General features: G+C 36.3%; 1 protein-coding gene across 1 annotated transcript; it reads right to left on the bottom strand.

Moving 5' to 3' along the window:
* Nucleotides 1–22,081: 22,081 nt before the first annotated feature.
* LOC127221975 (olfactory receptor 4C15) lies at nucleotides 22,082–23,017 on the bottom strand. Its single transcript, XM_051183905.1, has one exon. The coding sequence runs from the start codon at nucleotides 23,012–23,014 to the stop codon at nucleotides 22,082–22,084; it is 933 nt and encodes a 310-aa protein (XP_051039862.1). The 5' UTR covers nucleotides 23,015–23,017.
* Between the last annotated feature and the right edge of the window lie 3,209 nt (nucleotides 23,018–26,226).

Below are 26,226 nucleotides of genomic sequence, written 5' to 3'. Positions count from 1 at the left end.
ATTAATCTAGAATGAAAATAAATGCAGTGTTAAGCAAAATCTAAAGATTGCTTCTATTCAGCTATGAGAGGACATATGAAGTTGATAAACAAAATTACATAATACACAAAATTCTCCACAATGAACATAATGATTGTTTTAATAGTTAACAAAACAGCTTTATGTGTAAATAGTTAAGTGAATTTCAAGATTCCATTGTGTAGATGTGCCAGATCTACATGACCCTACCTGGACTGCATTGCCCTACATGTGGAATTGGGGTGGGGATATGGGAGGGGAGGGTGGTCAGGGTGCATGTGAGGGGGCAGAGAGGGTAAAAGGGAAGGAGGGAGCGAGAGGGAAGTGGGATCGACATGTAAAATAATAAATTAAATAAAAAAATACTTATGTGATTGAACAGACTGCCAGACCTCAGGCTTTATGTTTCATGAAAATAAATGGGTTTAACAAAGTTTGTTGCAACCAGGTTGTATAGATGGATTACCAGTCTCCACTTCAGGGTCATGATGTCGTATTCATGTGCCACCACACCCAGCCAAATTCATTGTTTTTAATCATATTCTAGCAAACATAATTCAAAAGTAACTGGGACTATTGTGGCTAACATTATTTTAAGGAATGCCTACATAGCCATAACAGGATGAAATATTACATCAGTCAAAATAAAAATCATTTTCTTACAATCATATTGTGAAGTATTTCAATTACAGTGAAATTCATTCACTCATTAAATACATTTAAAAACATATTAAAAATTATTCCAGATTCATATTTATAGTTTTAAAATAGTATCCAATTCCCAAATTGTTCTCTCTGAAACTAAAATGAGATTAAGGAATTTTACATTAAAATACTATACTGTCAAGAAATACAATACAGTCAAAGATACTGAAAAGTAAGGAAAAGAGAAAACATTTATAAGGGATATAATACAAAAATAGAAATATAAAGAATCACTAACCTCATGATATAATGAATAAAATACTTAAGTATTAAAGATAAAGCATTTTAATAGTTTGTTAGGTGATAAAAGTAGACAAAAACTGAATGTTCATCCTTAGGAGTTTAAAACGTAAGAGTCTAGAAGGGAACAGTAAAGAAGATATACATCATTTGTAACAAATACTTTGTTAATATAAAGTTATTTAAATTTAACATCAACTAAAGTTTTCCTTTAAATTAGTGGCAAAGGATGTGAGCTTTATAAACCATCTACCATATTAACAAAAGTGGAAGTAGTTGGCTAATATAACTGCATCACCCAGTTTTTCACTATTATCTTTCTACAAAGGGCCATACCATTGACTCACCCTATTTCCATTTCCAATGCTCTTTGATTTCTTGTCCATATTCTCATGTGTGAACTAACAGACTTTCTTTGTATTTCTTCTGAAGAATCCCATGACTCTTTGCTCTAATAGTGATGTATTTGAAAATTCATTCAAATTGATCTTGCTCTGGGACCTTCAGAGCAAGAACTGTGGTCACTAAGGCATGTTCTGAGCAGTGATATTGGGAAATGTTCTTCCCAGCTCTACCATCCATATAACCTAATATTTCCTTTCTATTTAGTTTGTCAGGAAAGCTAATTATAGCAGCAATTTATCCACAAACAACAACTATTCTTTGTTAATTGTGTTTTGACAGAACACTTAAAATTAATGTATGAGACACATGGTTGTACTCATAAGAAATTACTTTTAAATATGTTCCAAATGAACAAATGCTGTCATTTATAAAAATATTAGTACATTAAAACCCTACTTGAAATTTCTTCAACATTAAATTCAAAAATATATAATAGTACTGATCTCAGATTATTATGTGTCAAAAAGATTTATTTCCTGTGTTTATAGCTAAGCAAATGCCTCTCCATGGCTCTGTGAAATATATGCTTTTCAGGTTTTTTAAAATCATTTCTTTCTCTGCTCCTCATTGCCCTGCTGCATTCCCTAAATGTCTCAACTTTACTTATAATTTATTGCTACTAAGTTGGGGAAGGGATTCTTCTCTGTTCCCTTTTTGTCCTTCCTTGTTGTGTTCTGGAACTTCTTGAACATCTTGGTGATTCAGTGAATCTCATAGCAGGATTACCAGCATTAATGAAGTTCAGAGCTTCAACCACTCAAAATACTGTACAGTTCTGAGGTAGAAACCTCAAACTTATTGGAACATAGGGGGACACAGTGTCACTTTGCGACATTTAGTGTCCATCCATATAACATGCAGTAGTGTACATTTGTGGAGGTAAGAACATTTTATATGTTATATCAATAAAAATCTGAGATATAGCAGTATATCCATTTATTATATTCTTAGTTTTAAAAGAAAATTTATGTAAAACCACAGAACAAACTATATTCCAACCCAAACATCACATTTTGTGTGTATTAGTACATAAGTGACCATGTATTGAGAAAAATAAAATAGTATTGGAGGGAGGGATGGAGGGAAGAAGGGCATTAAGAAAGGAAACAGGGAAGGAAGTATCAAAGAAGGAAAAAGGAGTTTATTCTCCAGAAAGTGCTATTTGAGCACTGTGGGCACTTAGAAATTATCAATAGTAAAGTGTTGTTCTCTGAGCACCTCACCTATTGTTTAATTTGCTGTGGGAACCATTGACTATAGTCACATCTTATTCAATTTGAGAAATCTGAGCATCAGAGTTTATATAACTCTCTCAAAAACAAATAGTTATGAAGTTAAAGCCCCATGGTTATATTAAACTAACCTGTCAATAATATCCAATATTTAAATCACTAAATCTTGACTTGGACTCACTTCTGAAAATATATGAGTCTCATCATGTGTCAGTTTTGGAAATATTCTGAAGATACATATCTTCTCTTCTCTATGTTAGTGTGTCCATCATTCTTCTTCAAGATTTTCTGCTGTTTTCCATCTCTTCCTTCCACATCTAAGGGAGAGCAAGAGAGGAGCCCTGTCAGTGAGCGAGAAGACCATTACCTGTGCTTCTTAAGTGCTGTGTTCATTGTGGCTGATGAATAAACATAAGTAAAGAAAACAAAATTCTTTCTTTACTGTATCCAGAATTTAAAGATGTTTCCCTGAGACATTATGATTTTTTGAGAGTTATTCTTAGTTCCCTCAGGGTGAAGAAAGTACATGCCCTCATGAGATTCAAAGACATACTTATCTGCATGCTTACACTTTATTATTCATAACACGTTTATGTACATCCAATCATATGTTGTATATTTTAAAATTATGTGAAGGTTGGTTTTCATTAACACTCTTGTATACCATCTTTTTGAATAAAGTAACAATTTTATAATGGTAGGAATACACTGTTTCTGTGCAGCATTTAATGATAATTCCTTTTGTTACAAAGAAGTTTTAAAGAACTCTCTCAGGAAATCATTCATTGTTTTGGGAAAAAATAAGTTTTTTTTAAAAAAGAAAAACCATATATATATATATATATATATATATATATGGTTTATAAAATCTAAAATAATAATAAAAATATATTTATTTCCTCTTAAGATTTTTTCTTTTCTTTTTTTTTTTTTGCTCTTTATTTTTTAAATATATTTTATATAACAAAGTCCATTTAAATGAAAACAAACATTTATAGACAATATCTGAGAATTTGTTCTTTCCAAACTACTTCCTGCTGGTAAGGGGCTCTGTCATGTGGGATTTGAAGAAGATTCAGAAATCCTGGTTGTAGTCTGTAAGGCTGCTTTGTCCAGCTGTTTTGAATATAGGATCACCTGATACTCTGTTTCAGGTGGTCTGGCTTGATCAAACCACATTAGTCTGGAAGGAATCCACATCTTTTCGTTTTCTGTGGAAACAAAAATAGAAATCCTTTTCCCCAGTAACTTGTCCTTGAACTTAAATTTTGGAGTCAAAGCATTGTTTTTTTAATTTAATTTATTATTTTACATGTTGATCCCAGTTCCCTCTCCCTTCCTCCCTCCCTTCTTCCCTCACTCCCTCCCTCCTTCCCTCCCTTTTAACCTCTCTGCCCTCTCACATGCACTCTAACCACCCTCCCCTCCCATCCTCCTACCACAATTCCATATGTAGGAGAATGCCATCCAGTTGGGGTCATGTAGATCTGACAGGTCATGTGGAGTAGGGACTAGGGCTTCTCTCCTGTCTCTAGATTAAGGCAGTTATCCCTCCATGGGGGGGGTGTGTTTGCAAAGTCCTTTTGTGCACCAGGGATACATCCTGGCTCCACTGTCTAAGGTCCCTTAGGCTGCTCAGTCCTTCTGGCTGAGACCCCTATTCAGGAGGGCCTGAGTCAGTCCATGCTGGCTTCCCAGCTATCAGTCTGGTGGCCAGTTAGCTCCTCCTTGTTCAGGTAAGCTGTCTCTATATGTTTCTGCCGCCTGGTCTTGTCCTGCCCATCTGCATCTGGGGTCTACTTTGACACAGTGTTTATGTATGGGTCTTTGCTCCTGTTTCCAACAGGCATTAGTTGAGGGCTCCATGGATAACTTAGTTGTTGATCTCACTCTCTGGGAAGGGCATTTATGATAGCCTTTCCACGGAAGCTCAAATTGTTAGTTGGGAGCAGGCTTGTAGTTCTCTAGACCTTTCTTTGTGTTCAATTTTATCTTTAAACCAATATTGGCTCCCTCTTTTATGTTCTCTCTCTCTGTCTCTCTCTCTCTCTCTCTCTCTCTTTCCTGTCTTCTATTCCTAACCAGGCTCAATCTTCCTAGTCGCACATGTTTTCCTTTCCTCCCCCTCGTTTTCTCCTACTTTTCTCTCCATTCGCTGCCCCCCCCACTTCCCCTGAGCTCTGGGGGACTTGTCCCTTCCCAGTTCTGTGAGGGACTTTAAATGAATCTCTTAGAATACACCTTGTATCCTAGTTCCTCTGGTGGTGTGAATTATAGGCTGGTGATCCTTTGATCTGGGTCTAAAATCCATATATGAGTGAGTACATACTGTGTTCACTATGCTCATAGCAGCACTATTTGTAATAGCAAGAACCTGGAAGCAAAGTAGATGCCCCTCAATTGAAGAATGGTTAATGAAGATGTGGCACATCTACACAATGGAATACTACTCTGCAGAAAAGAGGTTTCTCTGTCAGATACTGAAAGTAATTGAGGATAAATATGGATATTTGGAAGGCATTTTGACACCTCTTTCATTTAGAAATATAGTAGCAGTTTCTCCATAATGACCTGTGATCTCCCTGGCCATAATCATTGGGCGAACTTTCCATTACCAAGTTTTATTACTTCCTGTAGCACATGATTCAAATGCATCTTGGAAGAGACTGATTACCCTCCAAACACTTATTGCACTATTACACCAACAAGCATAGCTTGCTTGACACCTCCAAGTTCTAGCACTTGGAGTGCTAGAGTGAGCTGAGAGTGACACTAGATGTCTTTTCTCCTCTTAAAGCCCACATAGCACCTTCTGGAAATACTAACCAACAGAAAGAACTTCTCTCAGAGGATTTAATTGTGAGCTTCTTTGAAATGAAATATGCCACATATTTCAAACATACAATGGAATACATCCTACCTTCCCATTCTAAACGATACATGGCAAGGGGAGAAAGAATCAAATCTAGACAAAAGCTTAGCATAATAGACACAAAATCCTGGGTATCCACACCCTATCGTATCTGGAATATGTAATGGATCATCTGGGTAAAAAAATTTTATTATCTCCTACCCTGTCAGTAATGTCCTTTGCTTTGGCATGCACAGTCCCCTAGGTACTCCATTGGAATTGTCATGCATGCAAAAATCAATTACATGTTGACAAAACTTTCAATGGCTTTTTTTCCAGATTGAAATATACCCTTACCTGTACAAGGAGAGGTAATGGATCACCGTCATTTGAATTACTCCGACCCCCCTGAACATGGGTCTCAGTTAGAAGGCCTGGTTAGTCTAAGGGTCCTCTGACAGTGGAACCAGGATGTATCCCTGGTGCACAAAAGGACTTTAGGAGCATATTCCCCAAGGAGGGACACTCCCTTAACCTAGAGGCAGAAGGGAGGGCCTAGTCCCTACTCCAAATTACTTGACAGATTTTGTGGATCCCTCCTGGAAAGCATCACCCTCCCTGTGGAGTTGGGGACATGGGATGGGATGAGAGGATGGTCAGGGGGCATGGGAGGGAGGAAGAGAGAGAGACAGAGGGAAGAGAAGGATGGAGACAGGGAGGGAGGGACGGAGGGAGAGGGAATTGGATCGATATGTAAAATAAAAATATAAGTGATAAAATACCTATATATAATACAAAACTATAAAAAGAAAGAAAAGTGAGAAGAAAGGGAGGGAGAGAGGGAAGGAGGGAGGCAGAGAGGAAGGAAGGAAGAAAGAAAGAAATACACCCTTACACCCATTATCTGAAGTTTGAGATCTTCTGTATACCCCTCCTGTGAATGTTCCTAGGCAGTTATTTCTTAGAGAACTGATTCCTTCATCTATATTCTTAGTTCTCTCGTATCATACAGGTTCACATTTTACAAGACAGTTCTTTTGATGGTGAGATTTTTTTCCCTCAGACTTGTTTTCTATTATCCTAGTGAGAGCAGAGTTTTTCTTTGGAAGAGAGACTTTTTCCTTATACCCAGCTAAATTTAACTTGCTCAAGTCTACCCACCCCCTCTTTGGACACTTGAATATTTTAAAATAATCTTTCTTGCCATAGTTTTCTTTTTTTAAAACACTGTGGAAATGGATAAATGCAGTAAAAAGTAACCATAGCAAAGACAATGTTCCCTTATACTGAAATTTCCTTGGCCTTATAAACTAAGCCACCATCTTAACATTCAACTTTTTTTAAGTTCTCAAGACACAGACACTAGGAATTCAGATTCTTGAATATCACAATTAAGATTGGGAGATAGAAGGGAGAGGATTGGAGTTGAGAGTGCTCAGTTTTCAATATATATATATATATATATATATATATATATATATATATATAGTGAATTTTCATTATTTAAATTAGAAACAACCAGACCCCTATCTCAGGGCCTCTGAAAAAGAGGCTTCAGCTGGAGAGTGCTAGATCCCAGCTTGATCTGCCTATCGGTGCAGGAATATCCGTAGTATCAGCCCAGCCTTTGTCCTCTATCACCAGGCTTTGGCTAGAGGAGAGTCTGGGCCCAATTTGAGTGGATTCTCCCCTACACCCTTCCCTGGGAGTTCCCTGGGCTGTCCCTGGATCTCCCTGCCCATGTCCTGTCCCCATCAACAGCAGAGTGCTATTGGAGCTCTGATACACCCTCCACAGCCCCACCGAGAGCCTACCCTCCCCCTGCTCTGTGTCCTACCCTGCCAACTGTTCTACCACTCTGGTTGAGCACTGGGTCAGAGGGTGGAGCCAAGAATCCAGACACCTTCAGGGCACCTCCAGAGTGGCTCTGAACACAGGGGACCTGCCTATCCAAGCTGGACCACCAGTACTTTCCACCTGCCTGGTCTCTGACCCCCACTGCTGGTCCTCTACTAGAGTTCCAGGCCCCTCCCAGAGATCTGCCTATCTCTGCAGGACCACTCTGAGATCCTTCCAGCAGGATCCTTAACCACCATCTCAGGGACTCTGCTAAAGAGGCCTCAGCTGTAGAGTGCCAGCCCCAGGCTAGATCTACCTAGGGGCACATGGACCATCCTGAGTCCAAGCCTTTAGGATCTTTGACCCCATTTCCAGTCTTCTGCTGGAACCTGATCACTGACTCCCATTGCAAGGCCCCTGCCTGTGGAGAAACCTCCTAGAGAGCTTGGAACACCCAGAGCTACAATCATCGAACCTCTGAACCACCTAAGCCCACAGGGGAAATACCATAAAGAGAGGGGGAGACCCCACCAACACCTACTGGAAGAAGCTATGGGAAGATGGCAATACAAGAAAACACCTACCAAGAGAAAGACAAGCATGACACCACCAGAATCTAGGGAATCTATAGCAACTAGACCAGAACACAACAAAGCAGATGAAGCAGAAGGGAACTACTTAAAAATTATTGTCATAAACATGATAGAGACCATCAAAGAATATGTTAGAAAATCCCTTAAAGAAATGGAAGAAAAAGAAGAAACCAAAAAGTGGAAGAAATGAACAAATTTCTTAAGGAAAATAAAGAAAGTACAGAAAGCCAAGAAAAAAACAATTAAGCAGGTGAAGGAAACAGTTTAAGACTTGAAAACTGAATTAGAGAAAATTAAGACAACACAAACCAAAGGAATGCTAGAAATAGAAAAATTGGGCAAAAAATTGGGAACTACAGATGGAAACATAACCAACAGAATTCAAGAGATGGAAGAAAGAATTTCAGGCATGGAAGATAAACTAGAGGAAATAGATTCATCGACCAAAGAAAATCGTAAATCCAACAAACCCTTAACACAAAACATCCAGGAAATGTGGGGCACTGTGAAAAGGCCAAATCTAAGAATAATAGGCATAGAGGAAGGTGAGGAAGCCCAGCTCAAAGGTGCCAAAAACATATTCAACAAAAACATCGAAGAAAACTTTCCAATCTAAGAAAGGACATGCCCATGAAAGTGAAAGAAGCATACCGAACCCCAAATAGACTGGACAAAGAAAAAAGACCCATTGACATATAATAATCAAAACACCTAACATACAGAATAAAGAAAGAATATTAAGAGCAGTGAAGGAAAAAGGACAGGTAACATATAAAGGCAGACCTATCAAAATTACACCTGACTTCTCCACAGAAACCCTCAAGGCCAGAAGGTCCTGGATAGATGTTCTACAAGTACTAAGAGTCCACAGATGCCAGCCCAGGCTACTATACCCAGCAAAACTCTCAATCACTATAGATAGAGAAAACAAGATATTTAATGACAAAGACAGATTTTTGCAATACGTATCTACAAATCCAGCCATACAGAAAGTTTTAGAAGGAAAACTCCAACCCAAGGAAGTTAACTATGCCCACAAAGATGTAGGCAACACATAATCTCACTACACCAGAAACCAAGGGTAAAGTTGGACAAATATATTCACAATACCACTGCCAACAACAAACCTAAACCAAACAAGCATCAACAATCAATGGTCCTTACTCACCCTCAACATTAATCGTCTTAACTCACCTATAAAAAAGACACAGGCTAACAGAATGGATACGAAGACAGAATCCATCCTTCTGCTGCATACAAGAAGCACATCTAAGCTTCAAATATAGACATTACCTCAGGGAAAAGAGTTGGGAAAAGATCTTCCAATCCAATGGACCCAAGAAGCAAGCAGGTGTGGCTATCCTACTATCTAATAAGTTAGACTTCGAACCAAAATTAATCAAAACAGATGAAGACGGTCATTTCATATTCATTGCAGAAGAAATCCATAAACACAAAGTCTCAATTATGAACATCTATGTCCCAAATACAGAGGCACCTACATTCGTAAAAGAAACACTACAAAAACTCAAACTTCACATAAAACCTCACATACTTATAGTGGGAGACTTCAACACACCACTCTCAACACTAGACAGGACCACCAATCAGAAACTCAACAAAGAAACAAAAGAACTAACAGAAGTTATGTCTCAATTGGATTTAACAGACATCTATAGAACATTCCATCCAAACACAAAAGAATCTACCTTCTTCTCTGTTCCACATGGAACCCTCTCTAAAATGGACCACATACTAGGTGGATTAACCAACCTGAACAGATACAAGAGAATTGGAACAGTCCCCAGTACCTTATCAGACCACCATGCTTAAAAATTGGAATTCAACAACAACACAAATAGCAGAAATCCTACAAGCTCATGGAAACTGAACAATGAGCAATCTGGGTCAAAGAAGAAATAAAGAAATTAAGGACTTTCTACAACTCAACGAGAATGAGGACACAACATACCTGCACTAATGGGACTCTTTGAAAGCAGTGTTATGAGGGAAGTTCATTGAACTAAGTGCCCATAAGAAGAAAACAGAGGATAATCACATAAGAGAATTAACAGCACAACTGAAATCCTTCAAACAAAAAGAAGCAATCTTACCAAGGAGGAGTAGATGCCAGGAAATAATCAATTGGAGGGCTGATATAAAAAAGAAAGAAAGAAAGAAAGAAAGAAAGAAAGAAAGAAAGAAAGAAACCAGGAAAACAATACAAAAGATCAATGTAACAAAGAGTTGTTTTTTTGAGAAAATCAACAAGATAGATAAACCTATATGCAAACTAATGGAAAAGCAGAGAGAGAACATGCAAATTAACACAATCAGAAATGAAAAGGGGAACATAACAACAGACAGAGGAAATCCAGACAAAATTCAAGTCATACTTTGAAAACCTGTATTCCACAACTGTAACGAGTATGGGTTTTTCCACCTGCCGCTTGGTCTTGTCCCGCCGCCACATCAGCCCCAAATAATGCACAGAGACTCTGTATTTGATACAATGTTGTTGTCCTGGTTACTTGTTTTTTATTGGCTAGCTCTGCCTTAATTATTAACCCATTTTTGCTGATCTATATATTTCTCTTACAGGGGAGCCGGCCGGCATACTGTTTTCTCTCGACTCTCCATCTTGGCTCCTCCTCTCCACTTCCTATTTTCTCCTTGTCTCCTAGTCCCTCCTATCTTCCTTTCCTATTGGACAACAGTGCTTTATTATTAACCAGTATGAGAAACATATACAGAATGACATCTCCCATCACACAACAATTGAAAAATTAAAAGGAAATGGACAAATTTCTGGATAACTATCACTTACCAAAATTAAATCAAGAAAAGACAAACAACTTAAGTAGACCTGTAACTCACAATGAAATAGAAGTAGTCATTGAAAGCCTTCGAACCAATAAAAGCCCAGATCCAGATGGCTTTGGTGCAGAATTTTACCAGACTATCAAGGAAGAACTAATACCAATACTCCTCAAATTGTGCCACATAATAGAAACTCAAGGTTCATTGTGAAACTCTTTCTATGAGGCCACAATAACCTTGGTACCCAAGCCTCAAAAAGACACAACTAAAAAAGAAAATTACAGACCAATATCCCAAAAGAACATTGGTGCAAAAATATTCAAAAAATACTGACAAACCAAATCCAAGATTACATCAGAGAAATCATACACCATTACCAAGTATGCTTCATCCCTGAATTGCAGGGATGGTTCAACATATGAAAATCTATCAATGTGATCCACCATATAAACAAACTAAAAAAAGAAAATATGATTATCTCCCTATATGCTGAAAAAGCCATCGATAAAATTCAACAGATTTTCATGCTAAAGGTCTTGGAAAGATCAGGGATAACAGGAACATACCTAAACATAATAAGAGCAATACACAGCAAACCAACAGCCAACATCAAAATAAACGCCAAGGAGCTTAAGGTGATTTCTCTAAAATGAGGAACAAGACAAGGCTGCCCTCTCTTTCCATATTTCTTAAATATTTTACTTGAAGTTCTAGCTAAAACTATAAGACAACAAAAAGAGATCAAGGAAATCAAAATTGGAAAAGAAGAAGTCAAACTGTCTCTATTTGCATATGATATGATAGTTTACATAAGCGAACCAATAAACTCAAGCAGGGAACTCCTACAGCTGATAAAACACCTTCAGCAAACTAGCAAGATACAAGATAAACTCAAATAAAATCAGTAGCCCTACTTTATTCAGACGACAAAGAGGCTGAGAAAGAAATCAGAGAAACATCACCCTTTACAATAGCCACAAACGACATAAAGCATCTTTGGGTAATGCTTACCAAACAAGTGAAAGACATATATAATAAGAATTTTGTGGCTCTAATGAAAGAAATTAAAGAAGGTACCAGAAAATGGAAAGACCTCCCATGTTCTTAGATACGTAGGATAAACATAGTAAAAATAGCAATCTTTCCAAAAACAATCTTCAGATTCATTTCAATCCCCATCAAAATCCCTCTACAATTCTTCACTGACCTTGAAAGGATAATAATCAACTTTATATGGAAAAACAAATGACCCAGGATAGCCAATACAGCCCTGTACAATAAAAGAACTTCAGGAGGCATCACCATCCCTGACTTTAAGCTCTAGTACAGAGCTATAGTTCAGAAAACAGCCTGGTAGTGGCACAAAAATAGACAGGTAAACCAATGGAATCAAGTTGAAAATCCTGATATAAACCCACACACCTATGAACACCTTATTTTTGACTAAAAGCCAAAAGAATATAATGGGGCAAGGAAAGCATCTTCAACAAATAGTGCTGGCACAATTGGATGATGGTGTGTAGAAGACTGCAGTAGACCCAAGTCTGTTGCCATGCACAAAACTCAAGTCCAAATGGATCAAAGATCTTAACATAAATCCAGCCACACTGAACCTCTTAGAAAAGAAAGAAGGAGGTACCCTTAAACAAATTGGTACTTCAGACTGCTTCCTGAACATAAAACCAGCAGCACATACACTGAGATCAACAATTAATAAATAGGACCTCCTGAAAACGAGAGGCTAATGTAAGACTACGAATACAGTCAATGACACAAAAGGACACCTCACAAAATTTTAAAAGATCTTTACCAGCCCCACATCTGACAGAGGGTGATTTCCAAAATATTTAAAGAACTCAAGAAGTTTGTCACCAAAACACCAAATAATCCAATTAAAAAGTGGGATACAGAATTAATAGGGAATTCTCAATATTAGAACCTAAAAATGGCTGGAAAGGACTTAAAGTGTTCAACATCCTTAGCCTCAGGGAAATGCAAGTCAAAACAACTTTGAGATACCAGCTTGCACCTGTCAGAATGGCTAAAATAAAAATCATCAATGGCAGTATATGCAGGAGAGGATGTGGAAAAGGAGAACGCTCCTTCACTTCTGGTGGGAGTGCAAACTTGTAGAGCCACTTTGAAAATCAGTATGGCAGTTCCTCAGGATATTGTAAATCAATCTACCTCATGATGCAGCTTTCCACTCTTAGGCATATACCCTAAGGATGCAATTTCATACAGAAAGGACATCTGTTAACTCTTTTCATAGTAGCATTATTTGTAATACCAGAACCTAGAGGCAATCTAGATGCCCCTCAAATGAAGAATGAATAAAGAATATGTAGTACATTTACACAATAGAATATTACTCAGTGGAAAAACACAATGTAATCTTGAAATTTGCAGGCAAATGGACAGAACTAGAAGAAACCATCCTGAGTGAGGTAACACAATTACCAATATGAACATGGTATATACTCACTTATATATGGATATTAAACATAAAACAAAGGATTACCAGCCTACAATCAATACCTCTGGAGAAGCTATGATACAAAGAGGTACCTAAGAGAGACATTCATGGTTCTCCCAAGGAGTGGAAAGAGACAAGATCTCCTAAGCAAATTGGGAGCACTGGGGACGGGAGAGAGAGTTAGGAGAAAGAGTAGGGGAGGATAAAAGGGGAGAGGAAGACATGAGGGACCAGGAAGGTTGAGTTGGAGGAAGAACAGAAGAGAGCAAGAAGAGATACCATAATAGAGGGAGCCCTCATAGGTTTTCCACAGAAAACTGGGAAAATGTCTACATATGTACTAGGATGATCCCAACTAAGAATCTATGCAATAGGGGACAGGCTATCTTAAATGCCCTTCCCCTATAATGAGATCCATAATATGCCATTATAGAGCCTTCATCCAATAGGTGATGGAAACAGAAACAGACGCAGAGCTAAGAACTGAGTCAAATTCGTGGAACACAGTTGCAGAGAGTGATGAGCAAATGGGTCAAGACCAGGCCAGAGAATCCCACAGAAATAGCTGACCTGAGCAAGGGGGAGTTTATAGAATCCAGACTAACAGCTCAGAAACCAGCATAGGACAGAACCAAGCCCTGTGAAGGTCATTGTCAGTTAGGAGGCCTGGGCCGTGTATGGGGCCTCTGGTAATGGAATAGCATTTACACATCATGTATAAATGAACTTTGAGAATCCATTCCCCATAGAAGGCTACCATCTCAGCCTAGACATTTTGAGGAGGGCCTAGGCACTGCTATAAATGATGTGACAAGCTTTTTGATCCCCCATAGAAGGTCTCACCCTTTCTATGGATCAGAAGATGAATGGGATGGGGGCCAGTTGGGGATATGGGAGAACAGGAGGGAGAGAGAACTGGGATTGATACATAAACTAAGATTGTTTCTAATTTTTATTTATTTATTCATTTACTTAATTTTAATTTTACATGTTGATCCCAGTTTCCTCTCCCTCCCTCTCTCCCTTCCTCTCTCCCTCCCTTTTACTCTCTCTGCCCTCTCATATGCACCCTGATCTCCCTCCCCTCCCATCCACCCACCAATTTCACATGTAGGGCAATGCCATCCAAGTGGGGTCATGTAGATCTGTCAAGTTATTTGAAGTAGGGATAAGACTTCTCTCCTGTTGAGCATGGCGATAATATGGGTCTATCTGTAGTCTTCTACACATCAACATCCAGTTATGCCAGCAGCATTTGTTGAAGATGCTTTCTTCTTTTTTCTTTGTATAATTTTAGCTTCTTTTGCCAAAAGGTGTTCTTAGGTGTGTGGGTTAATAGCAGGGTTTTCAATTCAATTTCATTGGTCTAAGTGTCTACTTTTGTGCCTATACCAAGCTGTATTCAGGACTATAGCACTATAATAGAATTTGAAGTCAGGGATGGTGATGCCTCACATTGATTTTTCTCTCCATTTATTTTGATGTTGGCTATTGGTTTGCTATGTGTTGCTTTTACTGTTTATGTATGTTCCTGTATCCCTGGTGTCTCCAAGACTTTAATCATGAAGAGGTGTTGGATTTTGTCAAAGGCTTTTTCGGTATCTAGTGAAATGATCGTGTGGTTTTTCTTTTTAAGTTTGTTTATATGGTAGATTACATTGATGGATTTGTAAATGTTGAATGATTCCTGCATCCATGCAATTAAGCTTACTTGATGACAATGGATGATTTTTCTAATGGATTCTTGGATTTGATATGCCAACACACTGTTGAGTATTTTTGCATCAATGTTTACCACGGATATGGGTCTGTAGTTCTCTTTCTTAGTTGTGTCTTTGTATGGCTTGTGTACAAAAGTAGTACTGGTACTGTCTAGTAGTGAGAGTGGGGTGTTAAAATCTCTCACTATATGTATATGAGGTTTTATGAGAGATTTGAGTTTTCACAATGTTTCTTTTATTAATGTGGATGTCTTTGTATTTGTGGCATAGATCTTCATAATTGAGACTTCATCCTGATGCATTTTTCCTTTGATGTATAGGAAATGACCTTCTTCATTTCATTTTTCATTTGATTGATTTTAGTTTTTTTTTTATTTGTTTTTTTTTTTTTTTTTTTTTTGGAAGACTTTGGATGACTGCTTTTATTTCATTAGGAGTCACAGGCCAATTTAATTGCTTATCTGTTCTAGATTTAATTTTGGTAAGTGATATCTATCCAAAAAATTGTTCATTTCCTTTAAATTGTCCCATTTTGTGGAGTATAGGTTTTTAAAGTATGACCTGAAGATTCACTGGATTTCCTCAGTATTGTTATGTCCCCCTTTTCATTCTTGATTTTGTTAATTTGCATTTTTTTCTCTCTGCCTTTTGGTTAGTTTGGATAAATATGTGTCTATCTTGTTGATTTTCCTAAAGAAACAACTCTTTATTTCATTGATTCCCTTGTATTATTTTCTTTGCCTTTACTTTATTGATTTCAGTCCCCAATTTCATTATGCCCAATCATCTACTCCTCTAGTGTGGTACTGCTTCTTTTTGTTCTAGAGCTTTTTCAGGTGTGCTGGAAATTCTGTAGTGTGACTCTTCATCATTTTTTTTTTTCTTTTTCTTTTTTCTTTTTTTTAACATGGGCATTTAGTGCTATGAACTTCCCACTTAGCACTGCTTTCAAAGTGTCCCATAACTTTGGATATGTTGTGCCATGATTTTCATTGAATTCTAGGAAGCCTTTAATTTCTTTATTTCTTCCTTGACCCAGGAGTGATACAAATGTGCACTGTTCAATTTCAATGAATTTGTACCATTTCTCAAAGTTTTATAGTTGTTGAATTTTTTCTTTAAGGCAAGACAGTCCAATAATATACAGGAGGTTATTCTACTTTCTTTCTTTTCTTAATCTGTTGAGGTTTGCTATGTTGTGAAGTATGTGGTCAATTTTAGAGAAGTTTCAACGCAGAGCTGATGAGAAGAAGGTATAGAAGAAGTTATGTTCTTTTGTGTTTAGATGGGATGTTCTATAGATGTCTGTTAAACCCAATTGTGTCATAACTTCTGTTAGTTCCTTTGTTTTTTTGTTAGGTCTGCTGGTACTTTCTAGTAGTGAGAGTGGGGTGTTAAAATCCCTCACTATATGTATATGAGGTTTCATGAGAGATTTGAGTTTTCACAATGTTTCTTTTACTAATGTGGATGCCTTTGTATTTGTGGCATAGAACTTCATAATTGACACTTCATCCTGATGCATTTTTCCTTGGATGTATAGGAAATGACCTTCTTCATTTCATTTGATTGATTTTAGTTTGAAATTTAAATTGTTAGATATTAGGATAGCTATACCAGCATGTTTCTTGGGTCCATTTGATTGGAAATTCTTTCCCCAGACTTTAACTCTGAGGTAAAGTCTGTCTTTGAAGCTTAGATGTGTTCCTTGTGTACAGCAGCATTTGTTGAAGATGTTTTCTTCTTTTTTCTTTGTATAATTTTAGCTTCTTTTGTCAAAAATCAGTTGTTCTTAGGTTTGTGGGTTAATAGCAGGGTTTTCAATTCAATTTCCATTCTGTTAATGTGTGTCTTTTTATATAAGATGATTAATATTGAGTTAGGTCAAATAAGTACCATTGATTATTAATTATTATTTTTTTTGATTTGGTGGTGGTGATTTGGCTTTTGGTAAAGTGGGATTATCTATTGCTTATGTTTTTGAGCATGTAGTCAACTTCCTTGAGTCAGATATTCCTTTCAGAACTCTCTGTAGGGATGGATTAGTGGATATTTTTTTTTTAATCTGGTTTTATCTTGTTTTATCTGTCTGCAGTGATTGAAAACTTTGCTGGTTGTAGTAGTCTGGGTTGGCATCTGTGGTCTCTTAGTGTTGGTATAGTGAAATAGTGAAATTGTCCAAGAAGTATTTTTTTAATGTGTGAAAAAGAAAATGATGACACGATTTTGAGCAAATCTTTATTTTAATTTGATACATGTTTTAAATATTTTCTAAATCACTTCATTTTTTTTGCTTTATTCAAATGTAGGTTTGATTTAGTATTATTTTACAGTTTTATATAGGCATATGTATTTGATTAAATCCATTACCTCCACTTTTGACTTTATCCTCCCTACCACAGATTTCTCACACCTTTTTGGGTTCTGTTTATCAACCCATTGAACACACTTAATGTTGTGTATGTGTACATGTACATGTGACCATCTTTTGTGACTTGCTAAGCCTTTCAGAGGCAATATACCTAAATGTAACTAACTCTCTCTCCTTCCCACAGAATACTGTTGCCAATGAATCCTCAGTTAACAATAGAACTTCATGATATCCTCCTTCATCCATGTTGGGAAACCTACTGGCTTACTCTTTTCTAGATATTATGCATGGAATCCACACTTTCCTTGAGTTCATATGTGCAACAACTCTGTTGTGTCTTGTAAATATTCTTACTACAGACATTCAGTATATTTTAGCTCCATTGAAAATAATTTTATGTATGTATAGTTTTAAGAATCTTCTATAGTTGTAGGCTTCTGTGGTTTCTTGAAAAGTTTATAGTGTTAGTTATTTCTTCCCACATCCTTTCCTGTTGTCATTTTTTTCTTTTGTTTGCTTATCTCTTTACTTTTTTATATTATATATTTTTTGTATCATATTTGGTGTGGTAGTCTTCTTCCTCTAACTGAAGTATTCATTTCAACATTCTATGCTTAGAAATCACCTTTTTTATCTGCTTTAATAATGAGAAAATTTTACTTCTTCTTTAATTTTAATGGATAGTTTTGCTGGGTGGGGTACTCCAGTTTGATGGTTGTAGTCTTGTATAACTTGGAACAAATCCTTCAGACCCTTCTAGCTTTATAGGTTTTTATTGAATAATCAAGTGTTATTCTGGTAAGTCTGATTTTATAAATAATATCCATCTTGTCTCTTGTAGCTTTAATTCTTTTTCATTATTCTGTGCATTTAATTCTTTAACTACAATATGTTGTAGAGAGTTCCAATGTGGTCCTATTTGGGGTTCTATGAGCCTGGATGGGCATCTCTTTATCGATACTTTAAACATTATATTCTATGATTTTATTGAAACTATTCTCCATGCTTTCACCATTATCTTTTTCTTCTACGCCAGAATTTGAAGTTTAGGACTTTCATCATTTCTAAAATCTCTGAAATTTTCTGCCGATATTGTTATTTATTTATTATTGGCATTTATTGAGTAATCCAATTCTTCTCATCTCTCTCTTACAGCGCTGAATTATTTTGTGAATTTTATTAGTGAAGATTTACACTCATGCTTTTAATTGGTATTTTAGGTTTTCATTTTCAGCTTAGCATCAATTTAATTTTTCTTCACCAATTTTATCTATTGAATCCATATCATGGATTGTCTTCTGTATTTTACCCATTTCTTTTGTTGTTGTCATTGTTCTTTTGGAATATATTCATATACTCTTTGAGTTGTTGAATATGGGTATAATGCAATATAATTTTATTAAAGTACTGACATCATTTTATTTGTACAATCATTCTATAGGGAAAAACCTGTGTTTTCATTGCTATGCTTTCATCCAAAATATAGTGATGATGATTTTAGCAAAGAACATCAATCTTAATTATGTTTAATTATTTCTTTAATAGCACTAACACATCACATTTTATTTTTATTAGAGGTTTGAAGTTGATAGTTTTCTCTTAAAGTTTTTCTTTCAGAACAATCTATGCATGGCTTGAGAAGACTCTTGGGGTAGAACTAGAACTAGATAATTTAGAAAAAGTTCAAAATATAAAAACGTGCAAATGTACATTGTATAAAATGGAAAGAAAAATGAATCAAGATTTTGATTTTCCCTGTGGGAAATAACTTTAATTTTATAAGCAAAGGCTGTTGCCAGTTTACTTCAGGGAAAGATTTTAATTGATTTTTCTAAAAAAGACAGACATTTTAAGATAGGAAGTTGGGACCACAATCAGTGAACTGGCAAGGTTGGGTTGACTTGGTAATCATTGAGGTCTTTGTTACAGAGTCAGAGCCTGAGGCTTTGGGTAGCTGTAGAGCATTTGACACAATCTTTTTTTTTTTTTTTTTTTTTTTTTTTTTTTTTTTCCCTGTGAGGAATTATCAAATGGCTGATAATTGACTCCTATTTTCTTTTCAAGAAAGAACATTTGTCCACAGGAGCAGTGAGATTTCATGCCACATCATGAAGTTTCATCTGCATTGTGATTTTTTTTATTTGTTTTATCTTTTTAGATTTTCTTATTTATTGTTTTTTTCTTATTTTACATATCAATCCTAGTTCCCTTTCCCTCCCTCCCTCCCATGTTCTCTGAACCCCTCCCATCCCACCCCACCCCCCACTCCACAAGGAGGTTGATGCCTTCCAGTAGGGATCATTAAAATCTGTAAAATGATTCTTTGTGCATTTGAATTATTTGACTGACTGGGTGATCTTCAAGTTCATTATCTTTGGGTTAATTCCTATGGGATTAGTAACTTTGGAGAAATTGAGCTATATGGTTTTGCAATCTTGTACTGCTATTGTTTCTTCCATGGAGTTGCACTTCTGAAGTTTTTCTTTTGGGGAAGTGACACTGCAGGTTTCAGCTCTATTCCTAATCTTCTTTTAAAAATCCTCTGTTATCTGTGTGGGTAGACACTATCTAAGAGAGAACACACCCCTTACAGGTTTTCTGTTCTGTTACCTTTTGCTATGGCTCTCCAAAACTGGTCCCTCTATGTTAAATAAGCTGTAGTTAATAGGTTATTGGGTACAAGAGTTCATGGAAGGCTGAGTGCATATTCTGAATATTTATGGGTGGGAGCAGGATCTACCTGGGGGCACTTAGAAATGAGATCATATAGAAATATGTGTCTTATGATTTCCAAAAGAGTACACCTAGTTTGAGTCTTGGAGACATGGAATTCTGGAGGACAAATTATCTGGATGAGGATCAATCAAACAGGACATGGATGTACCAACCTGAAAATGTCTATGAGTTAAGAAGAGCTATGTTCACACAGTTTATTAGATAAGTCAAATCCCAAGGGAAATACGTTGCATATGGAGAGACAAGGACAGAGACTACCCAATAGGCAAGATATGAATACCCCAGAAAACTGAGCCAATGGGATGGTATGAGACAACTTAGCTGGAAAATATATATACACACTCACTCATGCAAACTTGTTTTTCTACTCCCATGTGAGCATGTGTATGTTTATATGCATCTACCATTCAGTGTTCAGAAGGCATTGTTCCCTTCTAGTCATCTAGTACCTGTGGCTTTTTCAATCTTTCTGACCTCCCTTCCACAATGACCCGTGAGGCTGTGCAGGGAGGATTAAGGTACATCTTCACTCTAGAACTGATTATTTTTTTCAGTTTCATATTCTCTGCACTTGTTTAGATGTGGGCCTATGTGTTTATCATCATTAATTGTGAATAACAGCTACTCTGTTAAGGGTAGTCACTGGATGCCAGTTTAATATTTTGTCAATTTTTCATAATAAAATTGTATTAGGTCCTCTCCTAGGTTCTCTGACCTGTCTAACCATAAGTTCTTTGCCTTATAACTTATTATTGATATGCATATTTTATCTATTGAGAAATTCAAAATGTAACTCAAACTGTCCATCAAATACTAACAAACCTACTTTTAAAAACAAAGTCAAATGGCACAGGAATAGCTGCATTTTAGGATCTGATTATGGCCCCTTCTCTGTGTTTTTAAATTCTGAGACTTGTCAATGATACCTACAGATATATTTTTATTATGTTTCTTTCCATATTTATTTCTCAACATTTTATATTTAAATCTCTTCCAATATTTCATTACACTTTAAAGAGCATAAAATGTAAATGTCTTTAACTTTTGATACAGCAATAATGAACAATCAATTAACAAAAATTGTGAGTCAATAAACAAGGTTTTTACTCCTAGTATTAATGAATTCTCTATGGAATAACCTAATATCTTTCTACATGAGTAAAATCTAAAGTGCATGTCTATGTAAATGTTGATTTTTTTATCCTTTTTTTTAATTTTTGAGAATATTTACATACTTACTGTATTTATGTCATTTCTATCCATCAAACTCTCTTCCTCCTCTGCATCTCAAATTTATTACCATTTTAATGTTTTCTTCAGTTATTCTTCTTCAACTGTATTTATTTAAAACCTGGTGAGTTAATTAGGTATTGTTCATATATGCATGTGTTAAAGTGACCACTTTGGTTTGAATAGCAAAGTAGAGTGCTTGTCCCATGAGATAACGGATTTTTTGCAGTCTCAGCAGATGTTGTCACTTGTAAAGGTTACCCCATCTTCATTGATATATTGTGAATGGTGCTATTATTCAAGTACTTTTAAGTAAATCTATTTCTGATATTACATGGGTGCACCTTAGCAGTCATGCTGAGAAGACAAAAGTCTAGCTGCAAATTCCTCTGACTCGTAACTTTTGTGTATTCTTTTTTATATTGTTTCTAAATATATTTTAGCTCATTTTTGTGCATGTGCTTATGTGTGTATGCTCTCTCTCTCTCTCTCTCTCTCTCTCTCTCTCATGTATGTGTATATGCACTTGATCAATTTAGGGAAGGAACTACCAATGCCCATTCATGTGCATGAAGGAAAGAGAATCCACCATCATCATCCATTTCACTCTGTTGTATTTCTTTGGACAAGGTCAGTGAATAGAACTGGAACTTTTTGAATACCTGACAGATTAGCTGTCCAAGGTTCAATTGCATTCCACCTATTTTAGTAATACCAGCACTGGGTTAAAAGTGAACTGCTGTACTTGCCTATAAGCATGGGCAATGTGGATACAAACAAAGTCCTATTGTTCAGGCTTCTTTTCTCCAACTGAACCATCCAACCTAACATATTAACTATTTTGTTATGTATCAGGAACCACTATAAAACTCCTCCACAGTTTCCTGATTGCACTTTTCATTTCCTTATTCCTAAAAGTATAAACCATAGGATTGAGCAATGGTGTCAAGACATCAGCAAATATAAATACATTTTTCTCCAAAGAAAATGGGGATGCAGGTCGTGCATATATTAATATGCATGGAACAAAGAACAAAACCACAACAGTAATATGGGATCCACAGGTGGAGAGAGCTTTATGTCTACCTTCAGAACTGTGATTTCTCAGAGAGAACAAAATAACACCATAGGAGACAAGCAAAAAGGAGAAAATAATGATGCAGATAGACCCACTGTTGGCAAATACTAAAATGACAAAAATGTGTGTGTCAATGCAGGCAAGCTTCAATAATGGGAACAAATCACATATGAAATGATCAATAAAATTGGGTCCACAGAAGGGCAATTGCAAAGTGAATATAATTTGTATGATAGAATGTAAGAAGCCCCCTGCCCAGGCCACTCCCACCAGAATGCCACAGACCCTCTTGTTCATAATGAAAGTGTAGTGCAAGGGTTTGCAAATAGCCACATAACGGTCATAAGCCATGGCTGCCAGGATGATCACCTCCACTGCACTAAAGAAGTGGACAGCAAAGACCTGTGTCATGCAACATTCAAAGGAGATGGTCTTTCTCTTATAGAACAAATCTATAATCATCTTGGGTGTAACAATAGAAGAGACACATGCATCCAATAAGGACAGGAATGCCAAGAAGAAGTACATGGGGGAGGCCAGAAGTGCAGGACTCCAAACTATGGTCACCACAATTGTCATGTTGCCCCCAATAGTTGTAAGATAGAGCAACAAAAATACAACAAATAATACTTTCTCAACTTTTGGATTCTGTGAAAGTCCCAGCAGTATGAACTCAGTGACAAAACTCTGGTTTTGCATGATTCTCAAGAGGAAGATAAAGTCTGTTCACATAAATCTGAAATAAAGAAAATATATTGTTTAATTTTTAATACCACCACCAACAAATTGGTTCATGCTTTTGAAGGATTATCTTAACTGACTTTTATCACCCTTGAAAATAGAGTATTAGGATATCTTGTAGGTCATAGTTAGATATCAGGTAGAATAGAAAGAAAAGCAAATTATTAAATGCTGTAGACATATTTTAAATATTGTAGCAAACCCCTCTGTGTGTTAGAAAACAGGAATAGTTCATCTTTGAGGTTCAATTTAATAATTTTCAAAGGACTTTTTGAATGAAGTATTGGGCAACATTTAAAATTATATATCTAGTAAGCAGTCTTTCATAATTTATTAATTGTGTCTGCTATCTGGGCTGAATTTTGCAGAGAGCCTGCAAAAACTCACTGGAACGGAATCTTATCTACCAACTGAAGAAGAAATGAAGGCACTTTGGTGTACTCAAGAATGTCCTGACTACCCTTTGAACTGTGTTTCAACTATGAAGTGAGAATAGAACTTCAGATGCATTACTCTAATTATTGTGAAAGAAAAGACTGTGTGTGGCAGTACCAGTATTATGCACTATTCAAATATTAAAGAGTAAAATTTTATTTACATTTCATCACTTCAGAATAATTATGTTCTAATGAAAATTGAGTGAAACTAATAAAAAAATAGTAACTACCCAGGACATAGGTCTTTTTTGACAATTTGTGGCATGGTCATAATAGTTATTGTTGCTATTTTTATAAAAAGTTAGAACTAAAATGGAAAGTTTAAACAACAAAAGTTACCTATTTTTTTTTTTAAATAGGTTGGCTTCATCCTTTTTACTTGCATCAACAGGATGAAAAGTGATTTTTTTTCCTCAATGAGAACTTCAATTGGTGTTTCTGCAATCTCTCTCTGTCTCTCTCTCTAAAACTTCAGTGGCTTTGCTATACTAGATATGTTATGAATGAAAAAGTCAGCTTATTCTATTAAGATTTAGACATGATGTTTATGAATCATTAGATACAATGCAATTAAAAAGTAGATTTAGATCTTGATATAGTACAAGCCACTCAAGACATCTCAGATCAATTTTAAAAGGCCATTTTATCTTGATTCATCCACTCCTTTTGCAGGGGATGCTGTAGCCACAAAAGTTTATGCATTATCACACTTACTTGTGAGCTCTTGATGAAAAGTAGGCTCAGGTGTGTTGGCATCCTAATGTTCTTTATTACAGAGGCTGGTAGTCAGAGATAGGTAAAGTCTTTTTGCCTCCAAGCTACCTAAGCCAGGACACACATGACAGAATATGTGCTTCCCATGACAGGTAAGGCTGGAAGGTTGAAAACTACCTAAGACAGACACAGTCATCTGTCCTGTAACAGAAGCACAGGTATTTTTTAATTATATTAACAAGGGGAAATTTGTGGATGCCCATAAAGTTGCCTGCATTTCATCTTGGCACAAGGACAGAGTTCAAAGCTTTCAGCAATTCACAAGTCCCAAAGGTCAAAGGTGTGGCTACAGAAGGATGTTTTGGTTCTCTTAGTCTAAATAACAATAGACCTGAATCTGAGGTGAGGCTGTTCCTACTGTCAAGGCTAAAGAAGAAGATGTTGAATGCTGACCTCAAGGCTAGGGAACAAAAAGTTAGAGCTAAGGTGTGGTTATTGAGCCCTTGGAATGAGTGAGGAAGAAAAGTTTGTTTGTTCTATGTACATGATATTGTGTTCTACTTTTTGGTTATGGTATATAAGAGTGTCAAAAATAAAACTCATGGCATTTCAGTATTGACTGATCTGCTCTCCTGACCTTTAAAAAAAAAAGATTCATTAGTACAAATAGAATATAATTGTATAAAATAAATAAATAAAAGACACACACACACACACACACACACACACACACACACACGCACACACACACACACACACTTCAGTGATGATATAATCCCAGTACATGAGCTTGCTAATTTGTGCCCATTCCCTATAGTTGGGATGCCATGCTCAGTCTTAATGACTGGGAGAGGGTCCAGGCTCTGCCCCAACCTATTGTGCCAGACTATGTTGACTCCTCATGGGCGCCATTATCTGTGAGAAGGAGTGGACTAAGGTTGAGCTACTGGGTAGGTAAGGGGTGGGTATAGGAGGTGAATGGGGTTGGAATTAAGGGTGGGAGAGAGAGCTCTGGTTGGAATATAAAATAAAATTTTAAAAAACTAAAATAAAATGGAAGGAAAAAATCTTCTTTGTGTGTTAATAAGACATCTTGAAAATGGCACCAGATTAAAGGTTAAAACAATAACCAACATGTGATAATTACTCAAAACTATATAGCAAAATTGATGAAAATATTTGAATATAATTTAGACTCCTGAGACTTTTTTATTTGTCAATTATTTGTAAAATTGAAACTTGTCTGTGTGTTGGAGAGGATGGTTCAACATTTCAAAGTACTTGCTGCTATTCCAGAAAATCTGTGTCATTTCCCAGCATTCTTACACCCAAGAAGAGATATCATCTTCTTCTGGACTATGTATATACCAAGCAGAGACCAGTACATACACACACAAACACACACACACACACACACACACAAACACACACACACATACACACACACATCAAAACACCCATGCACATACATTTAAAATAAATAAGTCTTCACAATGTAACATTGTCTATTAAGTAAATACTATCCTATGAGTAATAAGGCTAAGGATTTGTATGAATTACTATAAAATTACTATAATTACTATAAAACATGTTAATTATCAACTTAAAATCTCATCCACAAGGACTATGAACAGTAAAGTAGGTGAGCAAAGAACTTCAAATAATTCAAAGTCGCAAGGCATAGTATACTTGCACCAAATTGTTGCAACAAATCTCTAGAGGTTTTAAGGGTAGACTTATGAGAGGGCTGTGAAGGAAAGAAGATAGGAGGAGTTGGAAGGAAAGAGAAAAAAATGTTCTAAGTATATTTTAACAAAAAAATTAAAAGACCAAACAAAATGTGTGTGTGTGTGTGTGTGTGTGTGTGAGAGAGAGAGAGAGAGAGAGAGAGAGAGAGAGAGAGAGAATACAAGGACAGAATTTAAAAAAAAAAAACTTATTTTAAATTCATTAGATTTGTGCTTAGATCCATATCCCTACCTTTTACTACATTCCAATTTAGGTTACCTACTGTTCCAA

The sequence above is a fragment of the Phodopus roborovskii genome, unplaced genomic scaffold (assembly GCF_943737965.1).
Source record: "Phodopus roborovskii unplaced genomic scaffold, PHOROB, whole genome shotgun sequence".
NCBI classification, from domain to species: domain Eukaryota; kingdom Metazoa; phylum Chordata; class Mammalia; order Rodentia; family Cricetidae; genus Phodopus; species Phodopus roborovskii.
This window is presented reverse-complemented; position numbering and strand designations above follow the sequence as displayed.

Excerpts from the sequence above, each read along its gene's own strand:
- LOC127221975 (XM_051183905.1), bottom strand. The coding sequence starts at position 23,014 with ATGCAAAACCAGAGTTTTGTCACTGAGTTCATACTGCTGGGACTTTCA.